The sequence below is a fragment of the Lepisosteus platostomus genome, chromosome 12, assembly GCF_059453375.1.
Source record: "Lepisosteus platostomus isolate fLepPlt1 chromosome 12, fLepPlt1.hap1, whole genome shotgun sequence".
In the NCBI taxonomy this organism is placed as follows: domain Eukaryota; kingdom Metazoa; phylum Chordata; class Actinopteri; order Semionotiformes; family Lepisosteidae; genus Lepisosteus; species Lepisosteus platostomus.
Window position 1 is genome coordinate 38757855 of NC_142622.1, and position 27913 is coordinate 38785767.

At 33.5% G+C, this 27913-nt stretch overlaps 1 protein-coding gene across 5 annotated transcripts in view; it reads right to left on the reverse strand.

Moving 5' to 3' along the window:
* csmd3b (CUB and Sushi multiple domains 3b) overlaps positions 1-27913 on the reverse strand; it is a 561056-nt gene that overhangs the window by 95896 nt on the left and 437247 nt on the right. For 3 of the 5 annotated variants that reach the window (XM_088601884.1, XM_088601881.1, XM_088601880.1), the window contains exons 32-39: positions 16617-16730; positions 12064-12159; positions 9881-10084; positions 9084-9155; positions 4458-4582; positions 4022-4118; positions 2465-2569; positions 961-1079 (exon numbers count right to left, since the gene is read on the reverse strand). In XM_088601884.1, the coding sequence (XP_088458010.1) occupies positions 961-1079; positions 2465-2569; positions 4022-4118; positions 4458-4582; positions 9084-9155; positions 9881-10084; positions 12064-12159; positions 16617-16730 (932 nt within the window). The remainder of the gene's footprint in view (positions 1-960; positions 1080-2464; positions 2570-4021; positions 4119-4457; positions 4583-9083; positions 9156-9880; positions 10085-12063; positions 12160-16616; positions 16731-27913) is intronic. The other 2 variants (XM_088601883.1, XM_088601882.1) reach the window with 1 other exon arrangement.

Sequence of the window (27913 nt, forward strand, 5' to 3'; positions counted from 1 at the left end):
AACTCTGGGCCAAGGAGTTTTACTTCTGCTATTTGTAAAGTTAATACCGATAGTTTACCGAAAGCAAAACATGAAGGTGTAAAATATTGATATTCGAAGAATAACTGAGAAAACTCTAAAACGTATAATAGAACAACACATTTAAATATCCAAAATGCTTTTGATTCAGTCTCTAATTTTTCAGAAATGCTCAAAGGAGCAATGTATTTTCATGCTTTAAAATGTACCACTAAGATATATTGTTAACAATACCACAAAAATACCTTACCGTAGAAAGAGTTCCAGAAGGAGCAACACAAATGATTCCTAGTCCTAGAAATTAGGTTAAAGGATCTAAAAACCTATATATCTTCATTTTAGCAACAAGGATGTTGGAACCAAGTATATTTATAATAAATGATAAGTTAATAATGTGAAAAATAAGGCCTCCACAAGCTGGAAATGTAATGAAAGCACTATTTAAGCAAACTGTTAGAACACTGATCAAGAAACCAACAGAAAGAAGTGCATGAAAACTAACATAGAATCAGCTTAGGATTCTTATATTTTAGCAAAAATCTTAATGTGGAATAAAATCTTGCTACAAAATTTGAGAATCAGTTAAAGACGTAATTGCTGCAGCCCATATACAGTATGGGTATAATAGACTTCTAGTCAGAGAATCCTCCAGTTCAACCATTCAGCCCTTTCAGGTTAGTGCATAAGTGCATATTTGTCAAAATTATTGTCTTGGCATAAAACTAAAATTATTCTATTTGGTTTTTTACGTCTTTCAGCTTTGCTCTTAAGAATAATTCAACATTATAAATCAGAGTAACCAACTCCTCCCCTCAGTTTTTAAATATTTTTCTTAAAATCTTGTGGGTGTACTTTTGTTCAACACAGGCTGTAAGCTCTCAGAGATATGTCTGGAAATTGCTTAATAACAGGCAAAATATGATGAAATAATAATTTCCTTACCTGTAGAGAATATCCTTGATCACATTGAAAAGATACAACATCTCCAACCATGTATCTGTCACCAACTTTTATTCCATTATTTGGAGTTTGAGGTTCTGGGCAGGAATCTAAACCTATTGCTTAGGACAGAGGAAAAGTAGGATTTCACAATCCATGTACATTTAATACCTGTACTGTACATACTGTATGTATATTAGTATTGTCTATGTATTATTTGATATGTATAATGCATGTACTGTAGATGTATATTTTTTAACTTTTATTTTGATATATACTGTATTAGTTGTATTAGAGTGCGTAGTTGGATAGGTAGGCATGTTCCAGAAGCTAACAAGGCAAAAAGAAAAGCATAGTTGTGATGTGAGATTATAAAAATGGCTATGTACTGTATTTGTCTACACAACAATAATCTAACTACAAGCAATGCAATTTCTCAAAATAAAATTATCATTTATGCATGACTAGAATGCCTACACTGATATATGAGGGGAAATAACGTCTTGAAAATTAATTTATGTACAAATTTTAATTTTGAATACTGACTGAGTTAAAGGAATAGTTTTGAATAACAGATTCTGCAGCAGAATGTAGGAACACCCTGGGTGCACAAACAGCAAAGCTGATTCTCATGCTGAAGAGGTTATTTTCAACAGTTTAGCTTTTAAGTAGGGACAGTGTAAAATCACTGCAGTGAGAGGCAAAGAATCTTATAATCTTTATAGTCAGGACTGTAAGCTTGTTCTCTCTAGAAACCCAGAAGATTAAAAAGCATATCAAAGATATTCTTTGGGCAAACCACATAGAGATAAGCAAGACATAAATCAGTAAAATTATGATGCACTCAGCTGTTTTGATTCCTGACCTACTCTAGAATTAAACTATCACCCCTTAAAGCTTAGAAATATTTATTGCACATAGCAAAAAATACCTGATAATTACATATATGTATTTAAATATTCCAAAATGATAAACAATATAATATAATTTATTGTCTGTGTTGTTATAAAGATGTACTGTACTGTACAAACTTTGTGAATGCTTTTATTCAATTTTGTACAGCATATTTCAAGGAAATATTTCATGTTGCTGAATGTGGAGACAACCTTCTAAAGTACTCCAAGGTGTACAGTAAATGATCAGTTTAACTGATATTGTTGCCTTCACCAGCTGTCTGTGCATGGCTATGGCAAACAGAACGTTTTCTGCACATCAGTTTGCCTATTAGTTTCAAAAGCTTTAGGCCAACTTTTTATACAATGCACGATTTGAGTTTTTAAATTTAAAATTCACTTCATATACTTTCATTGAAAAAAATCTAGAAAGTCAAAAAAACATTTGTTCATTTTAGTATAGCTCTTTCAAAGGAATTTAACGTAACTCACTGTTTTAAGTTTACTAAATTATTATTGTATATTTTGATTTTTTCAATACATTGACATGATTACTTTTATTTAATCCATAGATCTTAGACAATGAATAAATACAGACTCAATAGTCAGCATACCTGTATATTCCAGATGAAATCCAGCAGCAGACACACTGATATCTGACTGAAAGTTTAAGTATAGGCTATTTGATGTGCTATTTAAAAGTTGTGGTATTGTTGTCCCTAAAAAAGTTCAACAAAAATGTTAATAGTCAAGCTTTTAATTAAGTCCTACCAGTGCAAGTCACTAACTAATGTTAATATATACTTTGGCTTAAGAAACATCTACTGTACATAAAAACTATAATTTAATAAAATGACTGTTGAAATGTTCAAATGTGTTTTTTATTAATAGTTTTTATATTTTTTAATTTCCAGCTCCATGTATCAATGCTAGGAAGTTGAAAATGTGTTGACAAGTTTTGTGTATCCAAGCCCTTAATGACAAAATTAGGATAGAATACCATACACAAAACACAAGAATTCAGTATGATAATGACTCCTGTAATTTTGACCACAGCTGCTCGAGTACAACTGTCAACACATTTTCTTGTGTAGAGCCAAATTGGACATTTTCTGTGGCATGATTACATTAATCTTTTGTAAATCTTTGACTTGGCATGGGAATTTAGAAACACACACAATTATGTCAGAAGTGCACTGCACATGCCAGCTACTGTAACTTCAGTCCACATAAAGAGCAAGATGACAACTTTGGCTGTACCTCCCCTGTTATTTTAAAAATGTCCATTCATTTTTTTTTGAATAACATTTAGTCAAGTAGAGAAAACAAACATAACACAAAGTCATTCAATGCTCCTATTTTATTTCTATCAGTTATCTTAATTTGGATTCTGTAACAATACAATAACAACAATATAATTTCATAATTATACATTCTTTTGTAGGTCACCCTTTTATGGTCTCATACAAAAGATTCCAAAAGTGAATGTAAGGTATGATCAGAAAATAGATCCTAGGATGTACTAAGAAAGTAGCATTGTGAGACCCAAGATGCAGCCCTTATTATTAAAAAAGAGCCAATGAAAATCTCTATAGAAATTAAGCTAGGGGATGCTGCTTGCTGAAAGAATGTCAACCTTGGTGGATGACAGGAAGATAATACAAGACAAATAGAAGAATATCAAAATGAAGGGGTTATAAGGCATTTGATGGCAGCAATGTAGAAATGAATTCCATACTCATAACGTGCTTTATTGTGTTTTATCTGTGGTTTGCATCAATAGATGGGTACTTAATCATCACAAAGCAAACATCCCAAAGAAACTGTAATTTCCGTGGATGATAAAGCACTATTTGAATAGGAAATGACAAGTTGAAAGGTTGTTTAAATGAACACTACTCTGTCCACATATAAGTAGGATAACCCCTTTCATCATACATTCATCTTCCGATTGTGCACATAATCTAAAACAATTTAAAGGGAGCTGAGAAGTCTCTTAAATCTTAATGCCCAGAAACACTTATATTCCTGACAAGATAGTTAATTGTACCATTAACCTACAACATAAAGGCATTTTAACACTATTACAGAAGATTTAAAAATTGACATATGACATTTTTGATGACTATGTGCATGACATTCATAACACTTTGTGATAATCATCAGTTTACCTGAATAACTGCCAAGTCTTGGTGCATTGTTATCTGCCCCATCATAGAAATCTAGTGAATCCCAATTATGTTCTGTAGCAAAACTTACAACCTGAATCTAGAACATAGGGAAAAAGGAAGGGAAGACAGTACACAGTATGTAAATTTCTAGTCAAGATCTGTTTGTTTTACAATGACTAACAGTAACTACAGTTGGACATCGAAAAATCTCCTATGGGACCAAAGACATCCAAGTCACTAAATCTACAAGTGAAAAACAAATACTGAATAGAACAAGAAAACATGATTCAAGTTCAAAATGCTTTCCATATTAAATTAAACATTGGCCTAATCCATAATTCATCTGACATTAAAAATTCCCTTTATTTAAGTTTTTATAATAGCAATATTTTAATTCTTGTACATTTAATTCATGAGGCTTCAAAAGCTCACTCACTTGAATTCCAGCTCCCTCTGGCACAGAGATCTTCCACACACAATTCAAATTGTTGTCATATGGCTCTGGATAACCGGGAGACAGAATGGTTCCTCTGCGCTTCGTTAGAACTCCTCCACAGGGCACTAAAAGCAAAATTCAGAACTTTGAAATAAGAAAGCATAGCATGTAATATAAAGCACATGACTGATGAAAAAAAAAAGAAATATAACATTAAGATGAAGTTTAAAAGCCACATGGTTCAGAGACGTAACAAATAACTCAGGACATAGAATGGTAATTCAAAAGGTAATGGGTCATTTAATTTAAAAATGTAATGCTTTCATTAAAAACTGCATTTTCAGGAAGAAAATACATCATGACATTATATATTTTATAGCATTTCTGTTGTTTGTAACATATCCTATTAATTGAAGAGATGTACAACCAAACAGTATGTAAAATGTTATTTATACATTATACTACTCACTATAGTACTACTTGTAGAACAAGTAGAAATTAAGTAATATTGTTTTGTCACATTACTAAATAAAAGATGCACAAAGAAGCAAAAGAGTATCTAAATTTCTGTTTCCAAAGTAAACTGTTTTTGCAGAAATAAAAATCTAATTTATTGGATAAAGCAGCAATGAATGCATTTCCATATAAAACATACAAAAGAGCAAAGCAAAGAATCTGGAGGTCAAAAAAGCAATATAACATTTAAAAAGCATGTCTGAAAACACCATAATTATGTAATATCATCTCAGGAAACTGTACACATATATGGTAACAGATGTGCCTCATGTGACTGACAGACAAAATAGGGCTGTAGGGTTGATATGAGGAACTTGTCAAGGGCTTTCATTCACCCCATGAATTTGCCTTTCATGTTTATATTACTGAGATAATGCATTACAATGATTACTATACTGTAAATACTATAAATCATTTATAATCCAATCAATTCCAGTGTTTAAATTACAATAATTGCAAAACTGTAACTGTGAAGAACATAGAGAAAAAATAGAGAAAAAAAGGGGGATATTAATCTTAGGGACTAGAGGGTGTAAGCCCAGACATTTCACTGGAAATTTCCATTTCTTTCAAGTGTACTTAACAGAACAGATATAATAATGGGGTGACTTCTGACAAGGATCAGTACCATTTCGTAAACACTGTCATAGTCCTCATAGCAGCCAACATTATGATAATACACATTGTGGTTAAAAGTAGAACACCCTTGAAATATGTCCGGTCAGGGATTTACTGCCAGAAAACACAATCTTCTTACTCAAATCATTGTTCTCTGCTCAATCATTACTTGACATGTTTTGATAAAAAACCAGAGGTGAGGTAGCATGATTGCAAGGTAATTTAATGACAAAACAGATTGTTCAGAAAGATAATTTTTTGATGAGCTGAATTGCATGCACAATAAAATGTACATGTATTCTATTGCCAAGCAAATGGCTAACCATTACACATATATTTTAATGTTAGAAGAAATCATAACACACCAGCCATTTAATTCAGGAAACTCTTTTTGATATTAAGGAATCCTACTGAACTTAATATTAAAACAAAGCAAAAGCAATTGACAAGCATTTGAAAATGACAACTCCTAGATATTTTCATCCATTACCAGACTCTTATACCAACTCAGAGACATCAGTTACCCTAGCAATTGGGTACCCTCTCTTTGGTAGGTACAATGGGAGGAAACCAGAGCAGTTGGAGAAAATGTGTTTGAATATAGTACAAAATGCAAATGTCTCCTAGATATATTATATGCAAATCAGAATGTTTCTAGCTACAACAGAAAAGGAAAATAACCAGTCTTAATCTTTTTGTATCCAATAGGCACTATGCAAGCTCTTGATAGGATGTCTTATACTGGAATTAAGATTTAGTAATAGGATGGTAGCAATAAATAAACTAGAATACCTGGCTTGCACAATGAAGTGTATTGTGAAACAAAATAAAAGTACTAAGTGCAACCTTAGCTGACATCTGTAAACACAGCAGGTCTACAAACACCTGTAAGTGATGTGGGTGGAGTGGTAAGTGGCTCCTTTCATTGTGGACCATAATTTCCAATTTACTGTAATTGCCCCGGTACAGTGACAGGGAACACCCTGCGAGCAGGTACATGTATTGTCCTTTGGATGTGATTTTTAAACCAATGCCTCGACTGACATTGTTGTTATTAGAACAACATTTGACCCACACAGTCTGGCCTACCTACTGTATATTCCCCCCTCAATTCATTTCGTGAAGTAATTTCTTAATTCTATAATCTGATCTGATATGTAATGGGTATGCTGGTGAATAACGCCTGCCATAGTTCATCCAGGAGGGCATTGAACATTGAACAGTGGTGGATGGACTGGGTCACCTCACCTCTGAAATGCTTTAGAATCTATGGGATTAAAAATTCAATAGAAATGTAAACAATTAAATTCGCATTGCAACTTTAGAGTTATTGTATGCCTACAAGAGAATTAGTATTCAGAAATATAAAATATTTGAGAACTAGAAAACTAATGCTTTTTGAAAACATTATTTTCTGCAATTAATGGACAATCTTATTAGAGATATGCTCATTATAACCATATAAACATATGTAAAACTGGATTTAGACTTTAATTGGTATTTTTTTAAACTGGAAAATACAGAAAAAACATCAAACACATTCATTTTAAAAATGTAAAGGGGTGAGATTTCAAAAGAAATACAAGTAACTGGCTAAAAATGACTAAGCTTCATATGTATGAAATTGGATATATTCTGCAGAGAACTGGCTGCCTGACTTCTTTGTTTCTCATTAAGAGCTTTTCAAATTGGATTGCTTACTTTCTAAAAAAAACATGGATTTAATTTGTATGCAGTAGTAAGCATGATGGCATTCTTATTCATTTTCTTAGCAGACATCCTTATCTACGGCAAATTACAATTTTTACGAGGTTTAACAAAGGACACAACACATATAATGCAAGTACAACATTTTTTTTAATGACTACAGGCAGCATAGGGCAAAGGTAAATGTTAGTGGGGTATTTAAAAAATGTCTTATCTGAAAGACAACACTACCTAGAGCACAGTGTCTGCTATCACTAAACCGGAGCGCTGGTTTGGAAATTCCTGCCCATAGGGAAAAGTGCCACTTACTATTCCACCAAATACCACTTTGAAACACCATCTCCTGATCAACTCCAGATTTTCCTTAGAGGCCTCCCATTCTTGTATTGACCAGGCCCGGGTTTGCTTAGCTTCTGACACATATGAGATCAGGCTACAGGGTGGTGTTTTTCTTTTAAGGTTTTTATAAGTTTTATATTTATTCTAACCAGGACCCACCGTGGGAACAAAAGGAAAATAAACAGCATTCACATGGAATATTACTTATATTAATTTCCTGTTAATTTTCTATTGTAAATCAATATGTTAGTGAGCGGAAACGGAGACTAGGAGAAAAACGCAGACAGAGATTGCTATTAAATTTTTTTTTAATTAAAAATCTTATGTGACCTTATCTCACAAAAATTGCTCTATGAGGTTCTCCATGCAGGTGTCTTTGTAAATCTGAATTACAATCTCCAAAAGAAAGCTTTACAGGATTAATATATTTTTATCTTCATCAGTTTTGCTGATATAACCTTTGTAATACGGGGTATTTACAGTAAAAGGGAAAAAATGACTATGAAAAGCCTGTTTATGAGATAGAATTTATGCATGTCTATTACATGCACTATATACTGTATATGTTTTGCACTCACAGTGTTCCTACTATACTTCAGTCAACCAAAAAACTGTAGAAGGAACAAAAGAAAGATGTTTTCTTTCTAAATACAGTATACAGTGTAAGTGTAAGCTCCTATCTTTGAATCACTGGGAGAAACAAAAATGATCTTTATTGTATCCTTTTTTGAGAGCTATTTCTTTCCTTTCAAAAGGCTTTACCATTTCTGCCTCGATGATAATCAAATACAACAAAAGAAAGTAAATGTAAATGACAAAAGCTTCTCAGGGTTTTTAATACTGCTATCATATTTTCCACTGCAAATGTCTGATGCTATCTGTCTAGGACAACATGGATAATATAGAGGTCAACGCCAATCACTTTGTTTAAACAGTTAAAAGCAGGTACAGACATAGTGATTGATGTCCAATATCTGTGAGGAAATGTTTTAAGTATTTGCTAGAGATTTAACGCAGTTAAATATGTTCATGTTCACCACTTAAATTATTAAACTGATTCAGTTCAATGCAATTTCAAGCTCATCCATATTTTACCACTGTTATCTACTGTGCTATGTGCTCAATGGTAATCGGGATTAATACCTCTGGTCTTTAACCCTTCAACAGAAATGAGCCTCAAACATAATAAAGTCCACATGTACAGTGAGAAGAGCCTGTAACATCATGCACCTATGAACCATTAATCAGATTTATGTGGAGTGGGTTCTTTCGTTCCTACATTTACAGTTCTCTCTGTGAGTAAAGTTTTTCTAGAGATCTTAAGTAAACACTTCATTCTAAACTAATTTTAAGGTGTGAAGTAGATTTAACTAGTAATTTACGGTGGTGGACTGTCAGGGTAGTATGCAGCAAACTTTTTCTCTTACAGTCACTTGCTACACCTACCCTGGGAAGAAGAAAGCACTAAGTAGGGATCAAATGTGCTCCATTCTCCAGCGGTGCCATCCCTCACTTTTCCTTGCACCATGCAAACAAAAACATTTATAAGAAAATAGGTCTACAACTTTATTACTTTAGGGGGGACTAAATAGACAACAAATACCACTATTCGGGACTAGGGATGTGCAAAAAAAAAATGAAATGGTTAGCGAAAGTTTATTTCTGAAATCCCTTCACCTTTAAATATCTTAATATATATTTGATTAAATTATAATTGGGGCACGTATCTGCTCCTTCTCTACTACATCAGGAATTAATGCAAGAATTGTAATGTTTTCCTTCACAAAGAAGATAGACGTCTATATATTTTCTGCACACCCCTAAGAGGTATTTGCCTTAATGATATCACATGAGAGGCAAAAAAATAAAAATAAGACAGACAACATTTCTCACCTGTTGGCAGTTAAGGACCTCTTGTGAAAAAGCAAGAGGTTCATTTCCAATTGCTCGACAATAGGAAACATGAATTAATTTGGTTATTTTGCTGCCAACAGGAATTGATTGTCGGTTGGTCTCAAAGTACATTATCATGATATATGACTGTTTTAAAATAAAAGCATTCCATTATTTAAAAAGGCATCCCAAAAGCTGCAATTTGTATTTTTGCATGCTAACATATCTATTGATTTGGTCTAACTGATACCAAGGTTAGGTTCTTGAATTTAACAAAACTTCTCCATATTTCTTTCTTTTTTTCTGGGATCAAGCACATTATTTTGAAAGATAAGGACTTCTTTACTTACCAACACAAGTGGGAAGAGAGTCATTCCACTGAGCCAAAGCATTGGGAACTGTTTCACATCTAATAGCTGTTGATCCATGTAGAGTGTATCCTGGATTACATTCAAACAGAACCACCGCGCCAACTGCAAAATCATTTCCAATCCTTTTCCCAAATCTTGGCTCTGGTACAGAGCTGCACTGGGTCGCACTTGTCCGTGGAACAGCTGCATGCATGTAAACACAAAGATTATAAAATGATGTATCATTTTAACTTTTCAATGAACAAACAGCAAAAGATTAAGATAAAAGAAACTATTGCAAACATTTAAATTTAAGCCACTATTCATAGAAAACAGTGTTTTCTGCTTTGAGTATCAAGTGCACATTAGACATATGGGATTAAAGTGTATATGTGAAATAATTTTATATCTCAACACCTTCTTCGCTCAATAGTAAAGTCTTTGCAAAAATTATAAAAAGTATGTTCTAAGGGTATAGCGAAATATTTTTCTCATAGCTCATATCATACATTAAGTTTACTTTCTAAAGTGAGATTGTCATTTAATATACTGCTATTGAACACTTCTAGCAGAGTTTCCAGGAAATTAAGTCAAATGCTGTTTTTGCTCAGGCTGTGGTCCCTGAGCTTGTACTTCATCAGGGTCTTTTTCTCCTTCTTGCTTATTAGCCTGGTCAGATTCTTGGCCAGTGTGTATTGTCTTTTATCAATTTAGCATTCCAATTTGCGCTGTGTTTGTGTGTGTCCCACAGGGTGAAGTACAGTTGTTTGGCTTGTTCTGTAATTTGGCTCATTCAGATTTGAGGTGTTACAGCATTATTGTCCTGAGGCTTGCTGGTGTTGGTGTGGCTCAGGGAAAAGAGCCTCTGGACCAGCTGGGCTTTGTGATAATAGAAGTTCTTGTAAATGCTTTTTAAAATTGGACCACATTTTATTATCCTCATCTGTATATTGATCAGCAGTGGGTGGTGTCCTAATTCTGCTCTGCCTACATTCTTTGGTGCTTTTCTTTGCACACAGAGGATAGTTTTACAGAACTCTGTGTGCAGAGCTACTATGGTGTGTTTGTCCTTTAGTATTCCGGGATCACTTGAGTTATTGTGCTTCTGGTCCAGATGACTCAGAAGATTGTGCTGATGATCAAGTTGCATAATGTTTTCACTTTGCTGAATGAAAAAGTGTATGCCCTCACATCCATTATCGTACCCCTTAGGAAAATACTAAGGCTTCTTTGCCTTTCACCTTATCTGATGTTTGAACTGTTTATTATACTGCATTTATAGGCACACTGTAAAAGTGTAGTAGAATACATTTCATTGGTATATATTAAAAAATGATCTTTTACTTCATACTCTATGAAACTTATGGTATGTTAATTCATAAAGTGATTAACATTTTTTATAAAGTAACTTATAATTCACAATTGTAGATGCTTCATTCCACACAAAAAGGTTTGAATTTTTTTTTTTTTTTAAAGCTTTGTTCATAAACTTGATATGTGGGCTTAATCTTAAAGGGCTTATATAAACCCTTTTAGTAAACGTAAAACATTTCTATCGACTGATCAGGACGCTGGTAGGTTTTAGTAGCCCCATTGTTTAATTAGAAAATTGTGTTCTGTAGGTTAATTTTTAATAAATGTAAAACATCTTCTGGCAAATTGCCTAAGGGGAAGAGTCATGTGGTGCTAATCCACATCACTTCTGCAGAACTGTATGCCACATTTAAAAGTCTGGGAAAAAAAAAACTTTGGTTTGCAAGATAAAAAAAAAGTCAATAATATTTTATGTTGTTGAATTCATGGAGTTTATACAGTATTATGTGCCCCTTAACTATTATCTTAATTCTTAAATAGCATAACATCTATAATGGCATTGGTGTACACACTGAGTTTTGCCCTTCTAAATGGAAAGGAATACATGTATCACAATTAATTTATTTTTTTAAATTCTATTAGTAAAACATTGTAAATCTCTTGCACCGCAGATCCGAAATTCTGGACGGACGATAGCATCAGAGAACTGTATTTCTGTACACTAGTGATGATTATTGCTTCTGTTATATTATAGGAGATGTGAATCATTTTTATTCAGTCTTTCAAAGGGTTTAAAATAACAAATAAGGATTAAAAAATGTTATAAGATTCTTAGTTTTTTTTTTAAATTAAATATAACTACAGCTTACCTTGATAAACAAAATGAAATCCTTTAGCTGTTTCTGGACCAACTGTTGTAAACTTGATGGTAATTTGATTGCCTGAACTTAAAGGAAGTGACTCCCCTGTAAACAAAGCAGACCTTAAATTAAGTATATTTTTCTACTTTCATTATTTTAAATAGCTGGAACACTATCTTGAAATATTACAGGTTAACTGGAAATGAGTCAATAAAACATAAGAAATTCATCATTAAAAGCTCTGTTTTTAATAAAATAAACTTTTATTTAACACATTTAATAGTAAAGCACTCATTTTGAATACAATATGTCTGGAGCAACAGAAGTATTTTAGAAATAAGTAGAAGTAATTGTCTGAAGTTTAAATCCTTAGTATTCCCAATTTCATGCAGTAGATGTAGATGAATTTCAATAATGCACTAGGCAAAAGTGATATATCCAGGACTATTTTGTTGGAGAAAATGTTCCCCTTAAAAGACAATCAGAAATCCATCTCAGAAGTCAAAAGCAGTTTTTATTTCATGCACATGGGAGTGAAACACACAGAGATGCTCGCTGTGTTTTACTCAAAGCGATTAAATTAGAACAGTCCTTAAATATTTTCTGTAATCTATCATGCTTCACTGTGCTTATCATATTGGCAGCATTCCAGGAGCATGCTCATCTTCCTCCTCCCTATTTGCTAAAGATAATTTATTTTTACGTAAAAAAATATTTTTACAATAGGTTACTTAGTTTCGCAGCACGTGTTCCTATATACTGTATTATAGTACAGAATTGCATAGTAGTCTTTCTGTCCAGTATTCTTGCATTGCAGTTCAAACCAGCAGTTCACAAAGAGACCCTCAACAATTTCCATATACAAAATAAACCGTTCTTCATGACATAAAAGGATACTCAAATACTGTAGTGGTACAGGTGGGTAGCTGCGTCAGCATGCGTATGCTGCAAAGGAACAAGTAATAGGTTTATTCCATGCTGAAGAAAACAAAGTTTTCTTTCTTCTCTTTTCAGCATGGAATAAACCTATTACTTGTTCCCTCCTACTCAAATACTGTGGTGAACATGATGATAAGAAATTATTTAATTATACTGTATTTTTCATGTTTTGTAATTTGCTCATGTACTGATCATTTGTGCTTAGCTAGATTGTTGAAGTATACAGTGTTCCAAGAAAGCATTCTAAAGAATATGGTTTTGTCAAGTTAGAAATCCCAGGATATCAATGTGTCAGCTGGAAGAGGAAATAATTATAATGTTTAGGAATGTAAGAATGGCAGAAGATTACATTGCCAAATCATGTTAGTGTAATAGTATAGAAACCTATTCTTCTAATATATATTTATTTGTGTGAAGATCAAAAATGAGTAAAAAGAAATCTGACAATCTATATACAGTATTTTGTGTCAGATGCATTTTTACATGACATCAAATTAAACAAAATGGATGGCTCTTTGAACAAAAGCACAATGATCCAAGAGGTATCAAAGTCCATTCGCACTTTTCACTTATGAATGGTTAAAAAATGAAATACTCTTAAAAAAACTTTATAAGCTGTCTGCTCCCAGCAGGCCAAAGAGAACAAAGGCCTTTGGCAGAAATTTTATTACACATTGACCTAAAAGATCCACATAACTGAAATGAAAACCAGGCAACACCTGAATTGTTGAGATGCATGCTGTATTAGGAACCTTATAATATCACCTACAGGCTAAAGTGGTGTGTAATTTAAGGGAAGAAAAAGAAGGGAAGCAAGTTCATGTAACATGACATCTGCTTGAAGGTTCAATTTGCACTTCAAAATGTTTTCACTGTGATATTTTACAAAGTTGATTCTCAAAAAAACACTATATCCTTGGATCCTTCTAAAAGAGTAGATACCAAATACGGTACAGTTTTCTGAATTTAACAAGATCATTTTCTTTTATTATATTTACACAAAGTAAAGACATTTAAATAACAACAGCTATTGTGGTGTTATTGTGTCAAAGGGGTATGAAACCAAACAGTGACTTTTACATAATTTACTTAAAGTGAATGTGTCACAAATACTTATTGACACTTGATTAACTGAGATGAACTCAAAGTATATTTTGCTCTGATATGACCAAATGCAGGCATTGAATTACCTAATGTATTCTATCAACATATTTTGAAAAATGTATTCTGCATATTTTTAATTATTTAAGGGATAGGCTATGGAAATTGTTTATTTGGGGTGTTTATGTATACTTTACATGTGTTTTTGAAATTTGTTTTATACTGGAATATTGAGAATGAAGGTAGACATCAGGAGGAATGGAGGACAGAGTTCTAAGATACCATGGCAGGCTATGAGATACAGAAGCTAATACTAATAAGAAACACACACTGATGATATTACCCATCTAGGTCTAGCCTGTAAAATGTTTATGACAAAATTAATCAGTTACAGTGTGCTCAAAAAGGTGGGAGTAATTCACTTTATTTTTTTAGTGGGGAGATTCTTATTTTGTTACTTGATATGCATGATATGCATGTTTACCTTAAAGTGTTGCATCTCCTTCAGTGTTGTATATTCCCTTTGATTCCTCATGACCAGGCAGTTTTGTATATCTCTTATACTGTTAATACATACTTCAATGTCCATTTGATAAAATGTTCGTACTAAACTAAGCTTGATCTTACTAGCTACTTATTTAGCCTTTCATGTTGAAATCTAATAAAACACTCTAGCATTTGTTTTGAGTATGAAAAGATAAAAAAAAACGGATAAGCTTTATGTATTTTATTGATTGTCAGGAAGCTTTTCATCCTTTTGTAAATTTTGCTTTTGAACTTCTCACTGTCTTTTATTTAACATCTCAGCATAATTATTTTTGAAGTAATATTCCATGTATTAATCTATGACTACCTATAAAACGTTTCCCAAAATATTTTAGTTTACTAGACAGATGTAAATTTGTTTAAATCAAGATGCTCATTTTCAAGTACAAAGAAATCTAACTTACCAAGATGTTAAACTGGTTCTTATCAGATGCACATTAAAAGACATTTCAATGGAGGAATAAATGTCATTTACTGTCTTTTCTGTGATTATTTATGAGGGAATAAATTTACAGTATATGTCCTTTTTGACCTGACTAGGAATTCAAACTAATGGTCATTAAATGTTTCCGTTTTTCTTTTATTTTCTTCTCCTCATCAAAAGCTCAATAAAAAAGCATTGTAATGTCACATGACAGCCAAAGTGTATTTTTATTGTATGCACAACACATGTGATAATATCAATACCTGCCCCTTTTTTCTACACAAAAAAAAATCCTAATTTGAGAAACTATTCAATTACACGGCAGTAAAGGCTTCTAACTGAGGTGTTGATTAATTTAAACAGCAGAACTCATGGAGTGATGCTGGCACAGGTAGTGTCTATGACACAAAAACCATTTAAGTGTTGATCAATCTCTCAACCTGCTGACAGGTTGATGGTAGATTCACTGTAGGCAAGAGGTTGATTAAGGCCATTCGATAAATTAACATTTACATCTTTATTTTTTGTGTTGAATTGAAGAGAAAATTCTTTTTGGAGAAATGTATTTTCTGATTTTACCTTATACTCTGCAATCAGATTTCAAGTGCAGAAATATACAATAAAACAGATTTACAGCTGGTATAGTCATCTTATCTCTGAGAAATTGTGTGGATAAGCAAACGACACACAAGATGTCAGGCACTCCCAAATTTATATAAGATCCTACATTTTCATATCCCCTAAACAACTCTATAAGATATCAAAACACTATTGTGATTATTAATAAGCTGCTTATTTTTACCTAACCATTCTATTAATGATAAAATACAAGATATATGATTTTATATTTATAAATGAGCTTGTACTGTTTAGAGCCCTGAGATTTTCTCTCATGGGAGAGAATTTTGCCATTTGTGCCACAAAATTAGGAAGTGAATGGGGAAAAATCTTGGGAATGAGAATTGTGATTGTTTACGTATGGAATGCAGTAGCAACATACAGAAATAATCAGTAAACAGATGATGTATACTTGAAAAGCAGCAACACATTCCCTTCCTTATTCTGAATACACTAGACTCAAACAGGTTAATAACTATCCCTCATGGCACATTTTTTGTTGCTCACTTATCCTGGTATTTGCTAATGCAATTTGATACAGTAGTCTAAGTTTTTAAGTTTGAAAGTTTTAATCTTAGCTAATATAACAAGACCACGACATTTGTTAGTTTTATCAGTTACAGTGTGGTGATATTTACATAATTTTACCATGACCAGATTGCATGCTTATCAGCAGGGGAAGCTGTTGCACTGAGACAATGAATATTAATTTTATCAATGGCTTGCTATAGGCAAAAACACATGAAGTCAGAAATAATAAGGGATTAAAAATAGCTTTAAGTTGTAGCTGTACTGAAACATCTCACATAACCTGAGCACATCAAAAGGGAGAAAACATGCGCTGTTGAAAATAATGGGGAAAAGCAGTGAGGCAGTTAATACTTAGGATCTAAAACAATAAAAATACTAATAATAAAAAGAGAGAAGGACTTACCTGAATGAGAACCTGAGAGGGAGGAGAGCAAAGGGAACTGTTGGTTGGGTCCATCATAAACATCAACAACATCATTAAGAGATGTCTGGAAGAGTACAAACTGCCCAAACAGAACTGTTGAAACAAGATGAAACAACAGTAAATACATTCCAATCTATAGTGTGTGGAAGCATTTCTTGAAACAATGATTTCTTCTATTGTTTATGAATCGTACATGTTTATTGGTGATGAAGAATTTCCACCTTGGAAAGATGAAGAATTTTCATCTTTCTTGGAATCAATTTACTGTTGGTTTCACGGACCATACATTCCAATGAACAAGCTAGTGTTTTAATTTAAGACCCCCAGTGACTGGATTACTATTTAAACATTTCAAAACAAACCTAGAATACTTAATATGAGGGAAAAAAAAAGGATGAAGATGTAAATCAGAACTTAACATAAAGCTCCTTGCCAGTGGCCCAGAAGACAGTACGAAGTTAATATTGCTCAGTGCATTCATCTGCAAGTCTACATTCCCAGAACATTAATAATATTATGAAACATAATATAAGCAAAAAACAACAACAAAAGCTAAGATACTGAGAAATCAAGACATTTAATAGTGCCTTAACCTAAATGTGCCTAAACGTTTGAAGAATTTAATCCAAAACATTATTTTAAAGCTTATTTTTCCACTATTTTTCTATCTCAGTAGTAACTCAAAAGCAATACCAATGTGAGTTAGAAAATTATCTTATTTAATGAATACTGTGTGAACAATTCTTCTACTATACATAGTACATATTTAGATTGCTTAAGTTGGACTAATGACATTAAACAAGTACATCATTATTCTTCATTATATCAGCATACTGCAAAGTCTGGCAAGAAAATCCCAAAGGTAATAAGGCTGAATGTTTATTTAAATCTTTTAATTAGAGTACCTTTGTAAACTGCATTCCTTATGCACCAGGACTGTTTTTATTTGTATTTTAAGTGCGTGCTTTTATTATCTTTAATTACAGTTTAATACATCCTACCCATGAATTAATACATTCTTAGATTTAACCTTGTATGTTTCTTTTTTCATGCTTCTAAGCACAATTCTGATCAAATTATTACAAAGCCTGAAACAATTAATTAATAAGACAAAAACTATTTCTCACTTCTATACCTTATTTTCTGTGTAGTGAATTGCTAACACAGAACTGCTGCTGCATATGTCTCTTTCTGACCTGACCAAAGTGAATGAAATTAATTGAATTTTGCAGACGATGTCAATTGCGAAACCAAAAAAGTCTCAGGACCAAATTATTTTGAGTATCAAATACTACACTTTTCATCTCCCATTTAAACCCCTGAATGCATATTTATTAAATGTAATGAAAATGGCAGTTTAGTTTCTTTAAAAATTAAGTGTGTGAATACAGACAGGGGGCATTTTATACATTCGCTTTTTTATATTTTATAATTTTTTTCTACTAAGTTTTTAAATTTAGGAAAACGAACCAGAAATGTATTTAAACCAAACACTTTCAGACCTTCTCAGCAGTGCCAACATGATCTGTAGAATAGCAAAGTAGGAACTGGATGGTGTTCGGTTATTACAATTTCTGACAACAGTACTAAAATAACATTTCTACTGTGTATTTGCAGAGATGGTCACATGATTACTTGACAGAAAAACCATGCTATGTTGTGTAAATTGACAGACTCTAAAAATGCAACACATTATTATGGGAAACAATAGAATGTGTTGTGGTTAATGCATCTTATTAAACAAAACTCATTTTGTTTATTAGTTGTGTACATAGAGAAATGAGTGGAGATTTCCTTGCATTTTAAGGATACATTTATATTACAGATTCTCAAAATGTAAATAAAAAATAAATGTCTTAAAAACAACCAATTTCAAGAGATCAAATGCACAGTTTTAGTTTAGACCCATTAAATTCACTCATGGATTTTCTTATAAGCATATTTAACGGAGAACACAATTTCTTCAGCTACAAATTGTATCCATATATACAGTTAATATTTCATTAAACAGTGATATTGCTCAGTTCTTATGTGAAAAGTGGAAAATTGGAAAAGTCCAGTTGCTTTTATCTTGGGAGGTGCTTGTAGCCAATATGTTGTGATTAATTAGGGAAAAGCTATGCATACATAAACCTGAAAAGTTACATGGCTACAGTATGTGTGAGCCATACACATTATCCCGCTGTTAACGTGGTCCTTTTAACCTATTTATGATGTCATATCATTTACCAAACCACTTTATAGCATAAGGTGTTGCGGGAAGCCAGAGTCTACCCGGCAAGCAACGAGCGCGAGGCAGGGTACACCCTGGACAGGGCGCCAGTCCATCCCAGGGCAAGTGCAAGACAATCATACATGGGGACAATTTGGAGGCCACGGTAAAAGCTGAGGGGGGAAGTTTGGCCTGACACCGGGATAACTACCTACCCTTATCGAGAAATGCAGAGAAATCGAGAAATGAAATTAAATGTGATCTTTAATGACCACTGAGAGTCAGGACCTTGGTTTACGTCTCATCCGAAAGATGGCACCCTATACTATACTGTAGTATAGTGTCCCCACCACTATACCTTTAGGATTAGGAGCCACATAGACCACAGGGTGGGTGCCCCCTGCTGGTCCCATGAAAACCACTTCCAGCAGCAACCATAGATTCCCAGGAGGTCTCTCATCCAGGTACTGACCAGGCTCAACCCTACTTAGCTTCAGTGGGTAGCAAGTTGAAAGCTGCAGGGTGATATGACTGCTGGCTTCCTTATTTATTATAACCTCACAATTTAAGAAATAATAAACTGTGGGGAATTGTGAAAATGAGGCTCAGGTTGGTTTCCCACCCCAACTTGGTTTGTAAGTTGTTTTGCCTAACCATATTCCCCTGTGTTGTAAGCTTAACATGGGGAGAGCTAACTTCTCCTCTCTAAGCCCTTCATCATAAAAGAAAGTGAACCATACATCTCCCCATTTTAATCTGCCTAACCTTAGCATACTGTATACTTTTTGTGCTTTACCTTCATTTCCGCACCTAAAAAATGCCTCCACTCAGTATGTTAAATTGTAGCAATTTAACTGAGGAGAAGGCATAACTTGCCCTGATAAAATGTTTCTGATCCTCTGGAAATGCTGGTACAAAGATTCTATCAATACTTGCTAGAGGGTACTGTATATCAAAACAAAGGTCTGTAGCCCTGGCGACAGCCTTTACAGTTCCCAGCCATGTGCGCACCAATCCAAATGCCTGCCTCAGCAGTATTTCAAAACATTCATTTAATGCATAGATCTCAGCCAGGCAAGACTGCCCTTTTTTCATATGTTACACTTAACTTATTATGACAGATGCTTACAATGTTGTATGGAAATTAAGTCTGTGATTAATTCAGGTAGCTTTCTGATAAGGAATATTCCTCAAAACTATGTATGTATTTATTTTTTATACCAAATATCTGCCGCTCTCAATCTTTGATTTATCTTTCAGCATTTTATTTGGATGTGATAAAAACCAAAATTGTAGTAGCAGATTTAAAATTCACACAGGAGAACTAGGTAACTGAGAAAATTCACTAAAGAAGCTTACTGTGATAAGGAATGACTATAAAGTCATTGTACTGTGTAAGCAATGCGTGTAATCTAGACAGCATGCAGAGACTGCTACTGAGAACAGAGTACAGTTTCTGTGTTTAACAGCTTGGGAATGTTAAGGTAACACCATGTGAAACTGACCTTTGTGTTATTTCTTAAGACCTTGTTTGAAAGCAACTTAGCCACAATGATTTCTTCACAAAGACAACAGGGAAAAATAAACCACAAGGTAATAAAAAAGCACATTAGTGTTACCTAGACCTTGACCTAGAATGCCATCTAAGCTTAAAATACTAAGCTTCTATTGCACCTTTAGACTTTTGGTTAATGGTAAATCTTTAAGCATAGTGGGTATTTTTGTGGGGGGAAAAATACTTGACATTGTAGTTAAAATTATTGCTGTGCTTTGTATAATACTTTTTAGTCTGGCACGTGATGTGGGCTGAAAGTATTTTTTATCTTTGTCACACAATATGCAACAATATGCCTTCTCCTCACTAATCAATTACAGTGAAAGCGACTTTAAATCAAATCTATATACTATCTAGTTCAATATATTCTATACTACTCACATAATGTTACACCTACTGCACTGTATATCCATGAATGTCCAATTACCACTGACTTCTTTAACCAAAAAAACAAAGGAAATGGTTCCTATAGGTTTGTTTTTTTTTTTGTGAATGAACTACCCAGAAAATACACACTCCCACAATTATTAAAATGCTGACATTAACAACATTCTGTCCACTCATCTACATACTGTACAGTGTACTGTCCTGAGGCAGAGCATTCCACTCCACTACAAATGCAATGCACAGTACCACAGGCTCATGAGAGTGCTGTGATCATTAAGACACAAGCAGGCAGAGTTGCGCAATTGAGTTCAGGACTCAGTGATGTCCATTTTTGTATGTAGGTACCTTGACAGCACAAGTGCCTATTACTGTACATTCTGTAGCCCCTTTTTGTAGAGCCTGTTAAAGGTGTTCTAGTGTCTTTTGTGAAGCCTGCTGACAATACTCTGTGCAACACAACGTTACTGATTTAAATCATCCAACTTCATCCTACTGTTTTAATCCATTTAGGCAACACTCTGGCAAAAGTCTTTTTGTACACTGTCATGCTCGCGATCAAAGGGAAAGATTACATTTATCCGTGAAGACATCTGCCAACTGGTCTGCACATGCCTTCAGAACACGTCCAGGGATAGCATCAGGGCCAGAAGCCTTGTGTGAATTAGTCTTTTTAAAAACTTTACACACATCTGCTCTAGATACAATCAGTGGATGTTCACCCTGGGTTACTGGGATCCACTTGGCTGGTTCTGTTATTGACCTCAAATAAGCAAATAAGCAAATAAGTCGATGTCGTCGCTGCATAATCGTCGTAACCTAAGGGTCCCATTCTGGAGTTGCCATGGGCACCAGAATGGGACCCAGCTATGCCAATATTTTTGTCGGCTGGGTAGAAGAACGCCTCTTGCTTCCTACACTGGCTATGTCCCTGACCTCTACAAACGATATATTGACATGCGACCAAGATAATGTATCTGTTGCAAGTTGCAAAGTCAGTTTGTCAATAAGTCCATCTTTGTGGACCAAATCTTTAATTTTCCTAACCTTTTGCTAATAATGAATGTGCTGTTACAGAAATGTAGATGCATTAAGAAAATAAATAATATCTTATAAAAACCTTATTTGTTATCTAGAAATAAAAATATCCAGGGTCCAGGAAGAGCACTGTATTCCAAATTACACAGAAAATGTCTATTTATCCTTAAGGGAAGAGAGAGCACTACACTTTCTCTGTTTATTAGACCAAAAATTACCATTTGAAATATGTTCACCAGCTAATAAATGCAGATGTACTATGATACATATATGTATTAAAAGTGTAAACTTAATTACATTACTTAAGTTAATGTAGACAAGAAAAAAACATGTTTAAATAGTCCAGGAAATTCACTAAAGAATTATTTATATAAACTACTACTACTCAGTGTGAATAACAGTTTTTATAGGAATGCTCTGTTTTTACACAACAAAGGCAAACCCGTGTGAATGGTTTCCAAAGGTCTGAGAAAAAAAAAGACGAACATAATGCAATGAATGTTATCCATTTTAAAAGCATCTTAAGACAGTATTTACTTTTTGCAATGGACTACCGTTGTTTTTATCTAACATCACTGCACTTTAAAATAGCAATATGCACTATTGTCCTTCTTTCAGCATTATCTGAGACTATAGACAGTTTCCATGGAAATACACAATTTTATCTGACATGATACAGCTACAGAAGCACATAAGCATGACCAGCTGGTGTGTTTTGGCTGTACTGTGTGCATGCATGGACGGTCTTGAATTGGAGTTACAAAATGGACTCTAAGTGGTAAAGTAGAGCAGAAGCCAATGATTGGGAAAAGTGCCATATGTTCTTTATAAGAACTATACTGTCCTTTGCTCATTGTAAATAATACCCCTTCTTTGTAGGGATTTAAGTTGGACTTGAATCTTTTTTCTACATTTTTACACCAAATTAAATCTATATTTTCTTGCATACAATACTTTTGTGCCTGATGTACTCATTTACATAGCATTTATTGTTCATTTCTTGAAGAAAACCTGAATATAAATTTAAATGTAATATATTCTTAAAAATAAAACTCTGAAGGTATACAGTATAGAAATCTATCTTATTATGTTGTTTTTTCCCCCAAAAAATTACTATCAAGAATTATACATTAAAACAAAATGAAAAATATATCTTTCACTATAAAGAATTATTGTGAATAGATCATGAACAACATTGAAGTAAGGCATCATTAACAAAAATACACTGTTCATTTGAAGATCATTTAGCCATGCAAGTATTAAAACAGTTGTATAAAAATAATTACCACTTGAAGATTCAGCATTCCATTCTACAGGTTCCAGCACTAAATCTACTTTTAACACAATTCCACTTTATTTTTTGGTTAATGTTATCTTTATTCATTAAGATTGCTAATTTTGGAAACATCTTAATAATGTTTACAAAATAATCACATATGACACAAAGTATAAACAAATAAGTAAACAAAGAATAAACATATAATCTTAAATAAAACTAATGCTGATTTTTTAACATCACCCATCTTTTAAAAAGTGTCACTGGGTCATTAAAGACCAAGTATTCAGGATCTCTGATCTCTGGTCTTTGTACACTCATGTTGGAAGTATCTTAGTTTTTCTTAGATGTCTCCTGTCCTGCACTGACGAGATCTGACGAGTAAAAACTGCCGACTTGACTGTCATGCTTAAGTGAACCAGCAGTTGATATGAAAAGAAAAATAAACATTAAAATATTACATTAAAGCACAAGTAATAGGTTTATTCCATGCTGAAAAGAGAAGAAAGAAAACAGAACGTTTCGGCCGTGGTGCCTTCTTCAGGTGTGAGGGTGTACATCAGGTGTACATAAAAGCATTGCTTGATATGTCATTCTTACATTAACATTATTTCTTTTAAATGGAAAATTTTCTGCAGTTTAGGTACATTGGGATGATGAGGAGAGAAGAAGAAGAATGAAAAAGCATGCATCTATCTTCTGTTTTGCGAAAATTTGATTTTTCTCAACAAAGTAACTATTAAAATAATTTTTCAATGGATTTCAGCACTCCTTTAATGAAAATGATGATGGCGAGAGTTGACCTTTTAGAAAAAGTTACAAGTTACAACTCCATAGAGAAAATTATAATGATCAGATTATACCTTGAAAATCCTTGATATCTTGTGGGTTTGATATAGCCTAATTTAATATTCAGAGATTTTGTTTTGTTCTATTTTCAAAGTTTAATAAAATCAAAATGTCCAATGAATTTAAGCATAATTTTAGATTATACTGATTGGATTCGGACAGACCTTCGCTCATTATGTCACATTTATTTTTGTGCCCAGTTCAAGCTGTAGTAATGTAAGTAAGTCGTGGAATAACTCAATCACAGTTTATTTTAAAACCTTAAGCTATGGGATCACATACAATAATCAAATGTACAGGGTCCATATAGGCCCAGTGTCAGTGCAGTAAAGTGGAAACCTAAGACTGCAGTTCCAAAATGAAATGATTAGTTTGTGTGATGAACTGTGCATACAGAAACTATGCATAGTTTATCATGCAAATTCGTATTTTTATTTATGAAAGCACACCATTGGGAGTTTGCTTTTATATTATAGAGGAACTAACTATACAACTCTCTCATACACATTATACCCTCAAGAGAAATTTACAAATGTGAACCAGACTTATTTGCACCTTATCCTTTCTCTTTTGTCCTTCCTTTTATTATTATAGGAATATTTACACTGTATTATATAATACTTTATACAGCATACAGTTAACCCCCATCTTCTAAAGCTGGTAAAAAGCTTTCTACATTTCCTAGTGACAGCACTTCATGGGATAAATAATGTTCAATATTTTCGGTCTTGGTGTTGTTGCCATGCAGCACACATTATGTAGACATCCTAGTTCCAGTTATATCCCTGTATTTTGTCAGTGTAAATCCTGAAAGGTAAATGGGTTATCATCTCTGTTTTATCATTCAAGAAAAAGAAGTACTTGAACACCACAAGGTGGGGCCAAAAGTGTCTGGAACTGAAAGAAAAAGACGACAGTGGAGGAAACTAAATCTCCTCTAAAGGGCACTGAGGGATACACAAGATGAACCGGCAGGGAGGGATTAATTCTCTAGTACTGTGGTAAAACTACACAAATACAGCAGCAACAAAGGAATATGGGTTAGCAGTGAAACAGGCTGAACTGCTGCATAATTCTACATCTACATATTTCATATCTTGTGGGGAAAAAAGAATTTGTTTTAAATCTAAATAATTCATTTTTTGTATCACAGTATTTTCTTTAATTTTATATATATTTGGTCTAGCTGGCTTGTGCTCAGTTTAGTCCACCATCATCAGGAACCACACATGCAGTTTTAATACTGTAGGTAGACTAGTTAGGGGGGCGCATTCATTAGCTTTGAGCTCCCCTGACTTAACCAATTAATTATAACATATAGAAAAGATCTTCAGAAAAGAAAAAAAATAAAAGATACACATCCTTGCTTACATTTGCTGTAGGACGAAAGTAATATGTAGCATCTATTACATAGATGCTATGCAATGCTATACATTGCTATGCTATACAAAATCTATGCAATAAATGTTGTAATGAATTAATGCCGGTCCTTTTGTTTCAAAAGTAAAATGTTTTTTAAGCAGACATATATTCTAAAATATTATTTCAACCTTAGCTCTATCAAGTATAGCCAAAATAGCAGAAGATCAACATGTTGTGATGTGTTAATATTTATTTTCCCATTATTTAACAGAAATAAAGGATCTTCTGTGCTATAAGAAGATATCTTCTATTTTATACTATAATTAACAGTTAAAATCAAGAGCAATTGTGTCTTCTATTAATCAAAAATTAAGGAGATCATTATAAAGTACTGTATCCTCTGAGCAGTCATGTTATCTAACATGTATACCAACGACTGGCAAATTGAATAGAAAGGGGGAAAAAAAAGGTTCACAAAATTTCTTTTCGTAAAGTTTTTGCTTTTATTGATCAACTCCCCTGAAGAAAACAAAATAACAAAAAGTAAAAGAGAAATACTGAAGAAAACCTTACTTTGAGAGGTGTGATAAGGGAGTTAAGTGAATATGTTTTAGTGCTGGGGGGAGGAGGAGTTTTTAAAACGATGTGGGAAGTCAAGTCCATGGTATTTGATTATAGCCTTGAGGAGACTGCATCTAAAAGCATGGCACATGACACCAGCCTTGAGGAGACAGAAACTGTAAAACGATCTAGCAGGGATATTAATCTCAGGCTGTAATGACTGAGGTGCTCAAATAATGGGACTGACTAATTATTTGTTAAACAAATCAGATTAGCAGCCCCATTTAGCACTGATTATGTCCTGAAGACAGCAAAGGAAAGGGAAAAATAAATAAAAGGAACTGCAAGAATTTTTAAACTTGAATTAACTGACTGGGGTTTCTAAGATTGACATGTTTATAAAAGTAATGACTGACATTCCTGCAGCAGATTATGTCCAGGGAAAGAGTGATTTGGATTCTATGAAGCTAGATTAGGAATACAACATCCAACTCATCATTCTTTCTGGGTTCTGAGAGTCCCTATTGTTTCTCTGTTATTTAGTCATCTGCAATGTTTCAGTATAATCTCACTATTTGAGTTTCAGTTATTGGATATTCTCTCATTATATACCCTACTCTTCTCGTGTGAGTTTTAATATGGCTGCTTGGAAAAATCAGTATAACAGATCAGTATAACAGCTATGGTGCAGCAGTGGTGATCACTAAATTAAAACAGTTCAAGGAACAACACACAGAAACTATGACAACTTTGAAATATCTTTGTCATTCTTATTTTAGTTCAGCTTTTATCTCTAGTCCAGATACTTATTTTTAATTAGATGAATATAAAATGTAAATTCATCCATAATAAAAAGTTATCTCATAACCCATGGTGTTTTTCTACAGGTAGGTCCTCCAAGAGTATAGCTGAATGGAACTTTCTTTGTGTTCTAACAAAAGTAGCAATTTATATTTACACAAGGGAAAACAGCAAGAGCTGTCCTAAGGCAAACCTAATTATGATTTAAAAAGAGGGAAAAAGTTAAAGGAAAGTACAGAACAGAGACTCACCCTTCACCTTTGTGCAAAAACAGTCATTTTTTGCTTATTTTATATGTATCTAAAAGCCCAGGTGCTCAACGTCACTGTGTGTGACAGAATTTACAACAGATGCCTACAAAGAACGCTACACATAAAGGACAGCATCTTGAGAATTAGAGCTGGCATTGTTTTATTATCTAATTTTCCGAAATGTTATTCATGCTGTTTTTCTGCAATTTCAACAAGCAGAATCTGCTGTGGTAAGGAGAACTTTTCTGCCGGAAGAGTGAAATGCTGATAAATAAAAAAATGCATTCTTGGTATAATGTATTTATAACTGATCAGCATGTATTGTGCCCAGCAGACATTCTCACTAACAGGTCACTAGATAATACGTTTCTGATGAACACCCACTACTCAAAGCCTTTAAGAAGGTCATACAGTATATAGTTTGGCAGCACTGTCTATGTACCGCACATCTGACAAAGGCAAAACAGAACAGACAGTACAAATGATGCAAAAGTATTCAACCCCCTTTCCAGCAGTGTCTTTTTTGATGTATCATGAATGATGTATTTTTAAGTGAATATGTTAATGAAAACATCATTGTGCAAACTAAACACTTTCATGGGATAAATAATTTAAATGTCAGCACAAACTGCTGACATTTAACTTATTTTTCTCAAAACAAAAAAAAAAACCAAGAGCTATGTTGATTGTGCAAGAATTCACACCCAAGAGTCAATAATTGTGGAAGCAACTTTGGTAGAAATTAGAGATGCCAGGTTTTTTTAATAAGTCTTTACAAGTCTTGCAATCTGGGTTGGTTCAATTTTCTACATGGACCGATGGACTGATCAACATAATCCTATGATCTTCTAATAAACTCACAGTTCTGTTTCTAAATGTTTAACAATGATAATGATTGTTTGTGCTGGGTTGGTTTATATAAAAAATTATGTTCAGCATAACCCCCCCCCCCCCCAAAACAACAGACACCACTTCCATTACATAAAT